Here is a 15,696-nt window from a genome sequence, read left to right on the forward strand (position 1 = left end):
TAAGAAGATACACATGATTTTAAAACCATATGAGTAAAAAATATCATTTAATAATAAAATAAATAAATATATATAGATTAAACACTATATACCATAAGATTACATAAATATTTTAATATTAAAACTTTCAATGAATTTTCAAGAACATTTATAAATTATAAACTTATTAAAGATTTCAGATTGAAAATTTTGTTATCGATGATTTAAATATTTTGTTATAAAATGATATGAATGATCATAGAACCGTATGATTATAAATTCTTATTTAATAAATAACTATATAAAATATACTATTCTTAGAAAAATAGGTTGGTCTATCTTAACTTATATTACACTTTTTATTAAACTAACTATCGAATTGATAAATAATGTACCAAAAAATGTTTTGCACTTTCCTTAAATAAAAGCTACGAAATTACCTGATATGATTAACATATATGTGAAAATTAATTATTATGAATAATAAATATTTGATAACAATTTTTGTATCTTAGTTCTTTTTTAAAATTTTATATTATTAAAAGATATTAAAAATCACATTAAATATATAATAAAAAAAATTTTATATTATTAAAAGATATTAAAAATCACATTAAATATATAATAAAAACATTTATATTTTTTTATATGTTATATTTTGAATTTTTCAAAACGTCTATAAATTATTAGAAATTTGAAGATCCCCACTCTTAAAATTTTGTGATCAATAGATTATTTTTTTTGTCATAATAAGTTACAAATGATCATAAAATTGTATTAATATGAACTTTTATTTAATATTATAAGAAGATACACATGATTTTAAAACCATATGAGTAAAAAATATCATTTAATAATAAAACATATTATATATATATAGATTAAACTATATACCATAAGATTACATAAATATTTTAATATTAAAACTTTCAATGAATTTTCAAAAACATTTATAAATTATAAACTTATTAAAAATTTCACATTGAAAATTTTGTTATCGATGATTTAAATATTCAGTTATAAAACGATATGAATGATCGTAGAACTGTATGATTATAAATTCTCATTTAATAAATGACTATATAAAATATACTATATAAACTAACTATCGAATATTCGAATTGATAAATAATCTACCAAATTTTGTTTTTGCACTTTCCTTAATTAGAAGCTACGAAATTACCTAATATGATTAACGTATATATGAAAATTAATTATTATGAATAATAAATATTTGATAACAATTTTGGTATCTTAGTTCTTTTTTTAAATTTTATATTATTAAAAGATATTAAAAATCACATTAAATATATAATAAAAACATTTATATTTTTTCTTATATGTTATATTTTGAATTTTTCAAAACGTCTATATATTATTAGAAATTTGAAGATTCTCACTCTGAAAATTTTGTGATCAATAGATTTTTTTTTGTTATAATAAGTTACAAATGATCATAAAATATAACGCATATGAATTTTTATTTAATAAATATTCAAACTAAATAATATATATATAAATACTAATGATTTAAAACAACAAGATTGACTGATCAATTTAGTTGTCCAGTTGAAATCTTTCAAAAGTATGTGAAAGATTAAAGTCAAAGTAAATATGGATTTAGAATAGTAGTTATATTTTACTAACCAAAATACCGAAAAAAACTGAACCGAACCGAAACCAATCCGATATCTGGATTGAACACCCCTAATCCAAATGAAGCCAAACTATTGTTTCATTCTCCAAAATTTAATAAAAATAATAATTTAATTCCGCGCAAGGCGCGGATCTTATCCTAGTTAGTCAGTATATATTAATCTTGTCAAATCCCTTTAGAATCGCACTACAGGATTTATTAGCTTTGTGTATTTTGCTTTAACTCCCAAGTTGTAACAATAATAGATATTAGCAATAAATGGTAGGACATACATTATAAGTCATCGTATCAAAGTCAAGAGAAATAGTTTCTCTCTAGCTGCTTGCTTTATAAAAGCAAAAGAGTCTCTCTCGTACTGAAGAAGTCTTTACCTGCGAAGAAAAAAACATAAAAGTATAAAGAGAAGCAGAAGACGATCTCGCTACTCTGTCTGTCTGTTTGGTAAGATCCCTCCCTATTCGAATTTCGTATCTATCCGTCATTTACCCAAAGATTGGTGAAAGGGGATTACTTATAATCGATTTCGAGGAAGGATCGATTGATGGGTGGGTGGGTGGGGCTCCTTTTGTGATCATAGTTTGTTTGTTTTTAAAAAAGTGTTAACTCTGGGGATTTAGTGAAGCCTTTCAATCAATGCTCGTACTGTTAGGTTTAGAATATCTCTATCTTGTCTCAGCTCATTTCTACAACTAATAAGACACAACTTTGAATTGTGTGTGTGTGAATAAGCAAGTAAGTAATGTCAGAAGCAGCAGCACAAAAGACGGCTTTCCTCGCGGGTCTTGTTGTCTCATTCAAGGAACAAATGCACACTGATGTTCTGGTTCATCCTGGTGATCAGTCTCCCCCCATCCCAACCCACAAGGCCATCCTCGTAACTTCCCTTTTTTTCCCCTTCTCTACGCTTTACATGATCAACACTTCCCTTTTAACATTCATCATGATCATTGTTCGCAGTCGTCAAGATCTAAGGTCTTCAGGAACATGCTAGACTCCGATGAATGCAAGGCCTCTGCTGAGGAATCGATCACTCTCCCCGACTTGAACCACGACGAGCTCCATTCTCTTCTCGAGTTCCTCTACTGCGGCAACTTAATTGCTCCTTACAATCGATACCGAGCCCTCTATCTGGCTGCTGACAAATACGACATCGCTTATCTCCAAGACGTTTGCCGCGACCATTTCATTGCTTCTCTCACCTCCAGGAACGTCCTTGACATCCTGGAGCTCGCCAGCATCCCTTCTGACACCATCTTGAAAGCCGCTGCGATCAACCATGTGGTTAAGCATATGGAAGATGTGGTTGTTCCCATGAAATACGAGACTTTTGTGCAGAGGAACCCCAATCTTGGCGTTGAGATCACCAGAGCTTATCTAAGAGAGATCAAAGCTCTAACCAAAGACAGCAGAACAGCTTCTTGTAATCGCCCTCACTCTCGCATGTACTGATGAACAATAAACAGCAGCTTGCCTAAAATCTCGCTTGCCAACGGTGATGATGAATGATGATGCCTTCTTCTTGTTCTTATTAAATTTGGAAATACTTTGTTTTATGGATTTATTTCAAGGTGTTGGTTGATACATATACAATATCGACTAGTATTATGAATTTAACTAAATCTGTTATATATATATATATATATATATCTTGAATTGATTAAGATATAATTGTTAATCAAACATATTATATTTAGTAGTGGCAGGGAAGAGCCAATAAGGGCCAAATCCACTATAGATATGATGAAATATCAAGAAATTAAAAATATCAATCTATATATATAACTACCTATAAAATTGGCAATACTCAATAAGTTTTTTTGTAGTTTTAACTCAAAATACAAAGAATAGTAGGGTAATAGTTGCCGGGACAGAATAGCCTAGTGGTAACACTAGAGTGAACTGGATCCCAAGGCACCTGGGTTCGAGTCCTCTGGGAATCCGGAGACCGCCCGTGACAAAAAAAAAAAAAAAAAAAAAAAAGTAGGGTAATAGTTTGGAGATAAGAGTAGCTGGGGAAGTAGCTGGGGCTTGAAGCAAGTAACAGCATCCAACATTAGGAGTCCTGGATAGGAGTAAGTGGCATCTTGCCACCGTAGATGTCTGGAAGTTGGGTTTCGTCAATGTCTTCAAGCAGAGTTGCCGTGAGTTTCTTGTTCTCCACGAAAACAATCTGCCCCAACACACAAATAATAGTAATTTCAAAAACAAACCGCAGAGACTAAATAGGAGATGGGTGTGCCTCAGCTAAATATACTAACCTTTTTCTTGGTGTTGGTGTCGATGAAGGGGTAAACGACCTTCCATGCGGTCATGAAAATGTAGGGCGCATGCACTATGTAGAGTTTCCCTAGTCTCTCTGGGTAGCAATCCTGTTAAACCAAAACAACAACAAGGTTATCCATTTTGAAGAGTGTTGTTTCTCTTAGCAGAGACAAAAGATTGTGGGGGGGGGGGTTACCTGCAAAGTGGAAAGAGCAGCAAGGTAGCCGCGGATGTCACAATTAGAATATCCCCACCCTTGCAGATCTCCTATGGCTGTGAACTTTTCTTCACCTCTTGGCATTCTTTATTAGATGAAACCACAAAATTGTATTAGAGGCTAAAAGTAAATTTTGTTTTAATAGCTAACAACTTGAAAAGATTGTATAATAATAATGATAACAAACCTTGCACATATCTTCTCCAGCGTGTAGACTACAAAACCTGCCGGAGAAGTTAACAAAAAAAAAAAAGTGAGGTAAGGATGATTAATATGTAAAGAAAGATTTTGGTGCTTGAAAGTGGTGTGGGTAGTAAGTAAGTAACTCACGCTTGAACTCGTCAGGGTTGCCTTTAGAAGGGTTATGTCTGTTCCCAAAGGCAACAACGATAGGACGACCCATTTTGTCATGTCCCTGCATACACACTTTATTGTGTGACAGATCATTGGCGATCTCTGATTCAGGTATGTGCCCCTTTGGGAGAACACTTTTCTTCCAGGCCAGGTACTTGAGGAAGAGCGTTGAAGCCTTTTCAATGTCCATGTCACGCGCCCGCAGAAACCGCCTGATCATCAGGTCATCCACTTCCTGTTACAAAGAATGTAACCACAAAACTACTTTCTGTAAGTTACTACATTTTGCTCTATGCACATTCGTAACACAGGAGCCAGTCTGCTACTTCGAGTTCTCCTAACTACTCTTTTTTTCTTTTTCTTTTTTTGAACAAGTCAACTCAAGTTTTAGTCAGCTAAAGTGACTTTTTTATCATTTTTAAGAAGGACAAACAAATAAAAGATGAGATTTGAAAAGAAGAAGGAAACATATACGGGACCTTAGTGGAAGGATCTTGTCGGTCGCAAAGAGCTCTCATGATGCCGACTTTGCTCCTCTCGATCTCATCTTCTATCAACGTCCCATTCCCTTGCTCAGCTTCTGCTACCACATGTTGCTTGGTCTCTTTCTTTTCCATTCCGTATCTTTGGGAGACAGATCTCGAGATTAGGGGGGGAGAGAGTTAGAAAGAAAGAGATTGGATCGATCCTAAATGAAGACAGCTCAACGGGAGCTTGGAAAAAAGTAACATTCAATACAGTTGGGTTCCTCTCCTTGTCAACGGCGACACCTACCTACTACTCTCTAAGCTCATTTATTGACTTGTTCAACTACACTTTTTCATTTCACAAAGGTAAGCAGACCAAGACGACCATCTCTCCACTCAAAACTCACAACCTTTGGGCATTAATTGGTCCTTTGGGCTCACGTTCATTTATCTCAACGCTTGTTTGGCCCAAAATAGGCATGTTCATAGCCCATGACATAAGCTTGTGTCGTGTGTGTGGTGTGCCTTATTTAAACGTGCATCGTATATTTTTTTGTCTTGTAATCTCGCCTGTACCAACTGAGTACAGCTACACAAATGATTTACTTACTCCATAAACGGATACGCTTCGTTGCAAACATATTTGTGTCTTCTGATTGATTGCATGTACAGCTACACAAATCATTTTAGTTAAACTGAAATTCATCATCCAATGATTTGTATGATGTTTAATAATGCTAAAGGCTGTTAGCTATTATTACTAATATATTATATCAGTAACAGTTGACAAACAAACAAACAAAAAAAGGACTGAGAAGAGAAAAAGAAAGAAAGTGGGAGTAGAGAAGCGAACATGCATGTGATCACAGAAAAGCAAAATACATTTCTGAGCTGTTCAATCTTTACACACTACTTCCATATGTCTACCTCTTTAAATAGGAAAACTAATTAACTCTATTTTCTTTCTTTTTATTAACCAAAAAATTAATCTAAAACACTCTATTTCCTAGCATTTTATTCTTACTACCCCTTGATTTTTTCACTACTCTTGTCCGGATCCCATGTCCTTTTTCCTAACTAATTAACTCTATTTTTTTCTATTAACCAAAAAAATAATCTAAAACACCCTATTTCCTAACATTTTATTCTAATTACCCCCTTAATTTTCTCACTACCACTTCCTTTTTTTCCATCTTACCCTTTAATTATTTATTATTATTTCTCTTTTCTTTTCTTTCCCTCCTGTTTTTTAACCAAAAAAATAATCTAAAACACCCTAGTTACTAACCCTTAATTTTTTCAATACCCCTTAATTTTTTCACTACCTCTTCTCTTTCTTCTTTCCCTTCTATTTTTTTTAACCAAAAAATTAATCTAAAATGCCCTACTTCCTAACATTTTATTTTCACTACCCCTTTAATTTTCTCAGTAGCCTTTTTCTTTCTTCTTTCTCTTTTTACCCTTTAATCGACTTATGAACTTTGAATAAAAGAACATCTGATTTACAAATTATATTATTTTGTCGTTAGTACAGGTAATAACTAGTTACACTTTATTCGAGGCCTGGCACAAAAGTCCAGACGACTGTGGCTTTTTTCATAAAGCAGTCAGCTTCCATCCACACAAATCTTTCCCTTTCTTTCTCCAACGGTCGGAAGTAGATTTTATATCGTCGTGCTAGTCAAAAATTACTATTCCATTATTTACAGCTTATTTCTGCCGAAACATTTTACATTTTTAACAGTGAACTTAGGCCTGTAAGAGAAAATAAAGCGGGACCCGCTTTCTTTGTTGGTAAAACCATCAAGAATCAAAGACAGCTCACAGGACCAATCGTCTGCATGATTACTTTTATTAACCTAAACAATTAGTTTAACCTACACAATAATAGTTGAGTTGTGCTTCCCAATAACGATTCAAGAAACTAAAGCGGCTTCGGTTCATTACAGAAATGAAATAACAATTTCCGTCATTATAAGTTAGAAAAAATGATAAATCAGTTCAAGACATGCTAGTAGTGTTTTGGAGTTTCAGAATATAAAAACAGTAGCGTGGGTTTTGGTTACAAGATTAAAAGTCATAATGTCCCTATCACAACAGCTAATATCGTGAATTAAAAACAGTTTAAAGATCATCGTTATCCAGGAATGATTCCCTTTCAACTTTAACAAAAAAAAAAAAAGAAAGAAGAAGAAAAGAAATGAGTGTTTTCGAGACGTTAGGGGTCTCTTCTCTTTTATAAAACCACTCATTTATCCTTTTCAGCCATTCACTCACTATCCATTGCAGAATAAAAAGAAAACCTCAGAACTTTAACGTTCGTCTAGAGAGAGAGAGAAAAGAAAAGGGAAAAATGGAAGGGAAGGAAGAGGATGTGAGAGTGGGAGCGAACAAGTTCCCAGAGAGGCAGCCTATCGGGACATCGGCTCAGACTGACAAGGACTACAAGGAGCCACCACCAGCGCCGCTGTTCGAGCCAGGGGAGCTGAGCTCGTGGTCTTTCTGGAGAGCAGGGATCGCAGAGTTCATAGCTACCTTCCTGTTCCTTTACATCACAGTATTGACGGTGATGGGAGTGAAGAGAGCACCAAACATGTGTGCATCTGTCGGAATCCAAGGCATAGCTTGGGCTTTTGGTGGCATGATCTTTGCCCTCGTCTACTGTACTGCCGGAATCTCCGGTGGACACATAAACCCAGCGGTGACATTCGGGCTGTTCTTAGCTCGGAAACTTTCACTGACCAGAGCTGTCTTCTACATGGTCATGCAATGCCTCGGTGCCATCTGCGGCGCCGGTGTTGTCAAAGGCTTCCAGCCTTCCCCCTACCAAACCCTCGGCGGCGGAGCCAACACAGTCGCTCCCGGCTACACCAAAGGATCTGGACTCGGAGCTGAGATCATCGGAACCTTCGTCCTTGTCTACACCGTCTTCTCAGCCACCGACGCCAAGAGAAGCGCCCGTGACTCACACGTTCCGGTAAATTTCGAGACCAACAACCCCTTTTGTTTTGTTTGTTTGTTTGTCTTAATGTTGGTGTATTAACTCTTAAATTTTGCAGATTTTGGCTCCACTCCCAATCGGATTCGCTGTGTTTTTGGTTCACTTGGCGACGATCCCGATCACCGGGACCGGTATTAACCCAGCTCGGAGTCTAGGAGCTGCAATCATCTACAACAAGGACCACTCCTGGGATGACCACGTAAGTCCCAATTACAACAACTTGGATGATTTCTTCTTACTATTTGCTAATTTGTTTTATTGATGTTTGGTTGTTGCTTGCTTTGCTTTGGCAGTGGATATTCTGGGTGGGACCATTCATCGGAGCAGCTCTTGCGGCTCTCTACCACCAGCTTGTCATCAGAGCTATTCCTTTCAAGACCAGAACCTGATTTCCTTTGTTTCTTTTATGATTACTCTCTGTTTCTTTTATCTTCTTTTTTGTCTGTTTCCCGAGCCTGAAAATATTTGTGATTTTGTTTCATGGATTTGTTTTGCTTCTCTATTTTAATTAGCTGTGGATTGTATTATCTGCTTTAAATTAATTGTTACTGCAAGTCTTCTCATATATGCTTGGTTTCTTAGTTCAGATTTGAGTCCCCATGTTTTTTCAGACATAAATTTGGTCTGTCTGCTTTGATTTTGGTTCCCAATCTAACAAGACCAAAAGAGTAAATGCATACTGTATATGGTTTAGCCCATTTATGTTAAGTCTTTTACATTGGGCCTATTTTGGGCTCAATAATTTATAATGTAGTTTATTTAACGGCTAGCTGCCGTGCCTATTGTCGAAAATATGTTTCATTTTTGGACCATAACACTGGATTTTGACCCGCGTTTTTTGTTTTTTTTTTTTTCAATTGACAAATATTTAGTAAATGTCATATTTCATATATTTGTGTTTTATTTTATAAAAGACTTAAACTTTTTATCTTTCTTTATCGTGTTTCATTTTAAATGACTATTTATATTTAAAAAATTAAACTGTATTTCTTTAATGAATTAAGTTGGTATAACTCTGATAAATTAATTTTATTATGTGGTTAATATTTTTAATAAAAAAATTATATACTTTTAATAAAGATTTATACTTTTCAATGAAAAAATTCAATTTTTTATGAATGCTTAAATTATATTAAGAAAAGAAAAAAAATAATTAAGAATGGTTGAAAAAAAATTATTTGAACTTGGACTCAATGACCCAAAAGAAAAAAAAAATGTGAGAATTAGATCTGATTTCTTAATCGGCCCAAATGGCCCAAGAGAGATATGATGTGGACAGTGGGCTGAATCCGAAAAAATGGCCTAATATAGATGTGTTATTAATATTACTTGATTGTCCTTAATGAAACATGCAATGTTAATAAAGAGAGGGCATGCTAAGGTAAAAAGGACAATAGGATCCTGCTTTAATAGTATAGATATTCTGAACCAGTGTTTTCAAAACCCAAGGAAAGCTGAACCAGATATTTTTTAGATCACGATTTAATATGATTTAACCGGATTAAACCTAATTTAATAATCTGGTTTCATATTTTTTTAGTGTATAAATTTAAAAATAGTGTTAGTAAATATGATACATAACTAAAATATAAATGAATTTTAACCTATAAAACATTATAAATATAAATTTATATGGATGGTTTATAAATTTTTGACAGTTTTAATGTTTTTATCAGTTTAATAATTCTGAGATCCAATCCAGCTACGTGGCCGGTTTATGGTCGAACCAGTCATTAGACCTAATCCAACTATGTAATCGGTTCATAGTCGAATCCGGTTCAATCATTGGGTCGGTCCGGTTTTAAAAAACTGTTCTGAACAATGACCATGAGGACTTAGGACCATTACAATTAACAATATTTGACCAAATGTTTTTTCTCAAGAAAGCAAGTTAAAAGAGTCATTGTTTGTTTCGATGGATGGGCAAACAAACCGAAGCTGAGAAAGAAAAAAACATTCTTAATTTTCCAACTCCATTTTATTCATCAAAGTGGATTACCTACCGCATCATACCATAGCTTTTTAGTATTCACTTTTCTGTGAATTTTCAAGCGCATATATACGTTTAAGTCTATTTTTCCTTTCAAGGTTCACGTGGTGGGTTGCTTCCTCAATATTAACACATCATGTGTAATATTCATATATACTAATACATATCCATACATTGTTACAAACAGCATATGTGATATATATCTTTTTTTTTTGAATGAAAATATGTGATATATATCAGTAAGTTTGAATACATTCAAGGGCTGTCCAACTCCCAACTATCTACCATTTTATTAATATATATCATTGACCTTTATACAAGAAAACAAGACGTGTGTAATTATGATGAAATTAGAAGAAAACTCGAGCTCACTAAAGAGTTAAAATATGGTTAGTCGACATGCTCAGAATCTAGATTCTGACTTATTTAAAACTACCTTTCTATCAATATATGTATGTATGTATCCAAAAATATATTATAACTAGATTAAGATCCGCGCCTTGCGCGGGATAAACATTATATATATAAATTATTTTATGTATTATATGTTCTTACATATTATGAAATAATAAATATATATTGAATAATTAAAAGTCAGTAACTATTACATATATAATTAAATTGATGCAAACGTATAAATCAATTTTATTAATCCAAACATTTTTTTAAAAAAATTTGATAGAATATGTAATTAAATTTAAATGATTTTAACATACACAATATATTTTTAATATTAATGTCTATTTTATTTTTTTATTTTTTTAAAAATGATGCTTTCTACTCATATGTTTTTTTTATCATGTGTATTTTTAATAGCAAAAACTTTAAATTACTGATAACAAAATTTTCATTGTGGGATCAATAATTTTAGTAATTGGTAATTTAAAAAAATTTATCAATGTTTGTTCAAAACTTTTATCAAAAAAAATTATTCAAAGTAAATTATGAAACTAAAATATTTATTTATTCAATATGGTTTATAGTTTAATTTAGAATGATATATATACATATATATTTTAAATCTTAATGATTAATTAAATTAGACTTTTACTTATATGATTTTGTAATCATTTGTATTTTGTCATAACAAAAATTTTAAACCATGGATCGCAAAATTTGAATGTGAGACTTTTAACAGTTTTAGTAATTTATAGTCATTTTTAAAATTTAAAATATAAAATATACAGAAAAATCTAAATTTTTATAATATGGTTATTGTGTTTTTTTAAAAAATTATTTTAATAGTTTTAAATTAAACAAATTTGATAGAATATACATTTTTTTTATCAGATCTTTATTATTCAAAATCATTAATTGTCATATATACTTTATCCACATTAGGCAATTCCGTAATCTTTATTTAAGGAAATAATAAATGACATTAATAATGAATTTATGGTTAGTTTAATAAAAAAACTTATTATATAATTAGATGACCAACCTATTTCTCTAATAATTCTAAGAATCATCCTAGTGATAACATGTGTCTACAAAAAGAAGTTGTAATGTTTCACAAATAATATACAGGGGATCAGTTATTTTCATCAACATAGTTGGATACACAGCTGTATAGACATTAATTGGTAAAGCTATACATAGCCAAAGTATATTAATGAGTCACTCAACTAATGAGACGGCCTTCTATTTAGGTGAGCTGGTAAGCTACTTCCTTTCATGTCGATCAACAAAAAATAAATAAGGCTTTTCTTTTAGTCCTAACTCCGAAGAGAACCGCGTGACCTAAACTATAGTATTTATTACACATATTGATCCACGATTGATAGATAATATTCACCACTTTTCATTATATTTACATACTAATGCAAACCTATGTAGTAAAATTAATCACATATTGAATTATGACTTATAAAATGTAATCGTATAACAAAAAGATGGATGGTTTAAGCCAAAGACTTTGTTACGACTCTTGTAATGGGGAATTTATATATTTAAGTGAGAATGATGACAAAGTGAGAAAGAATCAGGTTATAATTGTTAGAAATGATAGTTTAAGGATAAATTTGTAAAGAAGTCATATTGGATAAGGAGTGACAATATTATAAATCGGTAAGGAATGCAGCGCATTTAAAACAAGAAAGACCCCTTCCCTCTCTTTCTTTCCAAGATTCTCTCTCTCTGTTTACCATCAAAGAGAGATCGAAAAATGTCTCCGGCAAAGAAGAAGAGCAGAAGCTTTCCTCCGATAAGCGAGTGTAAACGTGGAGAGTATGATTCGATCGCCGCAGATCTCGACGGGACTATGCTCCTCTCGAGAAGCTCCTTCCCTTATTTCATGCTCGTCGCCATAGAAGCAGGCAGCCTCTTCCGTGGATTGATCCTCCTTCTATCTCTCCCGATCGTCATCATCGCCTACCTCTTCGTCTCCGAAGCTCTCGGCATCCAAATCCTCATCTACATCTCCTTCGCCGGCATCAAAATCCGCGACATCGAGCTCGTCTCCCGCGCCGTTCTTCCACGGTTCTACGCGGCGGATGTGAGGAAGGACAGTTTCGAGGTGTTTGATAAATGCAAGAGGAAAGTGGTGGTCACTGCTAATCCCATAGTGATGGTTGAGCCTTTCGTCAAGGATTACTTGGGAGGAGATAAAGTTTTGGGAACAGAGATCGAAGTGAATCCCAAAACGATGAAAGCCACGGGGTTTGTGAAGAAGCCTGGTGTTCTTGTTGGAGACTTGAAGAGATTAGCCATCTTGAAGGAGTTCGGGGAAGAATCACCGGATCTTGGCCTCGGTGACCGCACCTCCGATCATGATTTCATGTCCATTTGCAAGGTACTATAAACATATACGTTTAAGTTTCTTGAATTTTTAAGAACCCCGGTTTAGGTGAAAATCGAGTGCATAAACGTCTGATACTTTGAAACATTTCGTAATCAAAGAAGTAAGTACTTGAAAACTACACATAAATGCAGTAGGACCTATTTAATGCCGTGTTGCGTGTTCACATGCCTTCACATGATCTATTCACTTTTTTTTACGTCCAAATTATTTGTATGTGTGTGTATGTATAATAAAAACACGCATGAAATATCTAGATTAAGTAGTTTTGTTATTTGAATTCAAGAAAGGAACGTAATAAGTTTCCGGTGACAAAAAAATGTAGATAATAGAATAGAATAGTAGTAGTGATTTTCATAAATGCTTCCTACCTTATCACCAACCGCCCATCCCCACATAAGTTGAATGGTCCCATTTAATGACCGAACCCATATGTCAACATTCCTTTCTTTCTTTTTCTCCTAACCACTGAAACTTTCAGTAATTTACGAGCTTTCTTACTATAATTGTGTAACTTTGGAATCTTTTACTACATGATTGGTAACGACTTGCTTTTCTCTTGTAACAGGAAGGTTACATGGTGCATGAGTCCAAATCAGCCACAACAGTCCCCATAGAACGTCTCAAGAACCGTATAATCTTCCACGACGGCCGTCTAGTCCAACGCCCTACGCCGTTAAACGCCATAATCATTTACCTTTGGCTTCCTTTCGGTTTCATGCTCTCTATCTTCCGCGTTTACTTCAACCTCCCTTTACCCGAACGCTTCGTTCGCTATACTTACGAGATCCTCGGTATTCACCTAACTATCCGTGGCCACCGTCCTCCTCCTCCTTCCCCAGGCACACCTGGAAACCTCTACGTCCTTAACCACCGTACTGCTCTTGACCCCATTATCATCGCCATTGCTCTCGGCCGTAAGATCTCTTGCGTCACTTATAGTGTCTCTCGCCTCTCCCGGATGCTCTCACCCATCCCTGCCGTCGCTCTTACCCGAGACCGCGCCGCTGATGCTGCTCGCATGAGAAAACTCCTCGAGAAAGGTGACATCAACCCTTGTTACTATCATTCTATATCATTGGTTTCATCATCTCATGAGTTCCAATATGAAAATAATATAGGTTTTGAAAGCCTTCAGTCAAAAAATAAAAATATTGTAGGTTTCCATGTCACGGTTACTTTTAAGAATCAACTGCATAACTAGAAAACATAAAACATAGCATCTTTGTGTGTTTTCTATACATATTATCACGCTAGGCACAAAAGATAGTTGGAGAATCAGATAGCGTTCGTCTATATAAAAGTGGGAAACAGAGCATCTATGTTTACTAGATATAAGGTCCATCACATAAGTCTTTTATTATTTTTGTAACAGGTGATTTGGTGATCTGCCCTGAAGGCACCACTTGTAGAGAACCGTATCTACTACGATTTAGCGCTCTATTTGCAGAGCTCAGCGACCGGATCGTGCCCGTGGCCATGAACTGCAAGCAAGGGATGTTCAACGGAACCACAGTACGAGGTGTAAAATTCTGGGACCCTTACTTCTTCTTCATGAACCCGAGACCTAGCTACGAGGCCACTTTCTTGGACCGTTTGCCTGAAGAATGGACAGTAAACGGCGGCGGTAAAACTCCAATAGAGGTGGCAAATTACGTTCAGAAGGTGATCGGTGGAGTATTGGGATTCGAGTGCACTGAGCTCACAAGGAAGGATAAGTATCTTTTGCTTGGAGGCAACGACGGGAAGGTTGAGTCTATCAATAAGAGCAAGGCCAAGGAGTAACAAATACAGCTAATTACTGCCTTTCTGCTAATTTACTTGGGAAGTCAAGTTAGGCCTTTCTGGATTTCGCTATTACCTTTTTCAACGGATTTGTTGGAGGAATAGATTTACTATTACATTTGAATCAACGAGCCGTACGTTTACTATTTTTCCTCGTCTTTTTGAATGATTCGTAATATGCTCTAAACAATATATTTTGAATACAAAAGAAAAAAGATACAATCCAATGAATTATCTGACACGTATTGTCGTCTTTCATAACTGTATTGATGTTACAAGATGTAATAGAGTTTGTGCCTAATTTATTTGCCATCATATTTTGCTTTACAATGAGAGTTTTATTGACCATGCCTTTAGAAATGGAGCATATCAATATATATACCATTAGCTGGACATGGTTTACTTGTACAAACAATGTCAAGAAACTTGATGAGGACCTCAAGTCATCATCAGAAAAGGAAAAATGAACCAGGAGTAAATCAGTGAAGAACATGAAGCTGAGGAAAACTAAAGAAGCCAACCTGGACATATATAGGTGCATTCAAAGAAGGATATCTTTGCAGCCATGAGGAATTTGACCTTGAAACCACTTGCTATAGATTCTCAACTCAACCGGAGCATGCGGCGGATTGGTTTCATACCAAATGGAGTAATTGTTTAGGAGATATACCATTTACAAGTCAGGCGACCTACACTGCATCCGAACCGGTTCTATTTAAGGAAAATAATTCTTTGCTTAAAGAGTGTGCAACTCAAAATCATGTAATGACTGATATCCTGGTTTCCACATGTGAGTTTGACTTTTGGATTTTTAAAAAGAAAAAAGAAAGTAACGGAGCATCAGTTCTTCATTGTAACCGTTGATTCAACTTCTTCACAGACCGACAGTTTCTCGTTGGTTTCTTCTTAAAATTTCTCTGTTTTATTTGTCAAATACGACTAGTAAGAAGGAAGTAAAATGTATTTATTTTCAACTATACTCCCTAAACATGTGGAATAACCACTGTAGAATCACCATTTTCTTGATTAACGGAGACAATAAAGTCTCCAAACCTCTTTACACATCATCATATGTTAGTGAAAGATGCAACTATACATTAAAACAATATTGTTAAATTTTTTGAATTTTTTTCAAAATCTATGTGTTAACAAACCCTACAAAAATATTAAAGTTTTTGGTAAATGCT

At 34.3% G+C, this 15,696-nt stretch overlaps 4 protein-coding genes across 5 annotated transcripts; 3 read left to right on the top strand and 1 right to left on the bottom strand.

Annotated features, from left to right (window-relative positions):
- Positions 1 to 1,846: 1,846 nt before the first annotated feature.
- LOC106358372 (BTB/POZ domain-containing protein At1g01640-like) lies at positions 1,847 to 3,250 on the top strand. 2 transcript variants are annotated; one of them, XM_048758619.1, is made up of 3 exons: positions 1,847 to 2,077; positions 2,366 to 2,510; positions 2,594 to 3,250. In XM_048758619.1, exons 2-3 carry the CDS (start codon positions 2,376 to 2,378, stop codon positions 3,083 to 3,085), a joined length of 627 nt encoding a protein of 208 aa, XP_048614576.1. In that variant the 5' UTR covers positions 1,847 to 2,077; positions 2,366 to 2,375; the 3' UTR covers positions 3,086 to 3,250. The 2 variants fall into 2 exon arrangements, with proteins under 2 accessions (XP_048614576.1, XP_048614577.1); XM_048758620.1 differs by having other exon boundaries at positions 1,923 to 2,077; positions 2,370 to 2,510.
- A 140-nt stretch (positions 3,251 to 3,390) lies between these two features.
- Positions 3,391 to 5,278, bottom strand: LOC106356506 (phosphatidylinositol transfer protein 3-like). The gene is made up of 6 exons (XM_048758618.1): positions 4,949 to 5,278; positions 4,446 to 4,704; positions 4,303 to 4,339; positions 4,095 to 4,200; positions 3,895 to 4,005; positions 3,391 to 3,806 (listed from the first exon to the last, which is right to left on the bottom strand). The coding sequence occupies exons 1-6, from the start codon at positions 5,084 to 5,086 to the stop codon at positions 3,690 to 3,692; spliced, it is 768 nt and encodes a 255-aa protein (XP_048614575.1). The 5' UTR covers positions 5,087 to 5,278; the 3' UTR covers positions 3,391 to 3,689.
- Positions 5,279 to 7,069: 1,791 nt separating this feature from the next.
- On the top strand, positions 7,070 to 8,502 carry LOC106370864 (aquaporin PIP1-3-like). Its single transcript, XM_013810853.3, has 3 exons — positions 7,070 to 7,913; positions 7,996 to 8,136; positions 8,231 to 8,502. Exons 1-3 carry the CDS (start codon positions 7,290 to 7,292, stop codon positions 8,324 to 8,326), a joined length of 861 nt encoding a protein of 286 aa, XP_013666307.2. The 5' UTR covers positions 7,070 to 7,289; the 3' UTR covers positions 8,327 to 8,502.
- A 3,589-nt stretch (positions 8,503 to 12,091) lies between these two features.
- LOC106358370 (glycerol-3-phosphate 2-O-acyltransferase 4-like) lies at positions 12,092 to 14,509 on the top strand. Its single transcript, NM_001315913.1, has 3 exons — positions 12,092 to 12,718; positions 13,293 to 13,767; positions 14,100 to 14,509. The coding sequence occupies exons 1-3, from the start codon at positions 12,092 to 12,094 to the stop codon at positions 14,507 to 14,509; spliced, it is 1,512 nt and encodes a 503-aa protein (NP_001302842.1).
- The last annotated feature ends 1,187 nt before the right edge of the window (positions 14,510 to 15,696 follow it).

The sequence above is a fragment of the Brassica napus genome, chromosome C5 (assembly GCF_020379485.1).
Source record: "Brassica napus cultivar Da-Ae chromosome C5, Da-Ae, whole genome shotgun sequence".
In the NCBI taxonomy this organism is placed as follows: Eukaryota; Viridiplantae; Streptophyta; class Magnoliopsida; order Brassicales; family Brassicaceae; genus Brassica; species Brassica napus.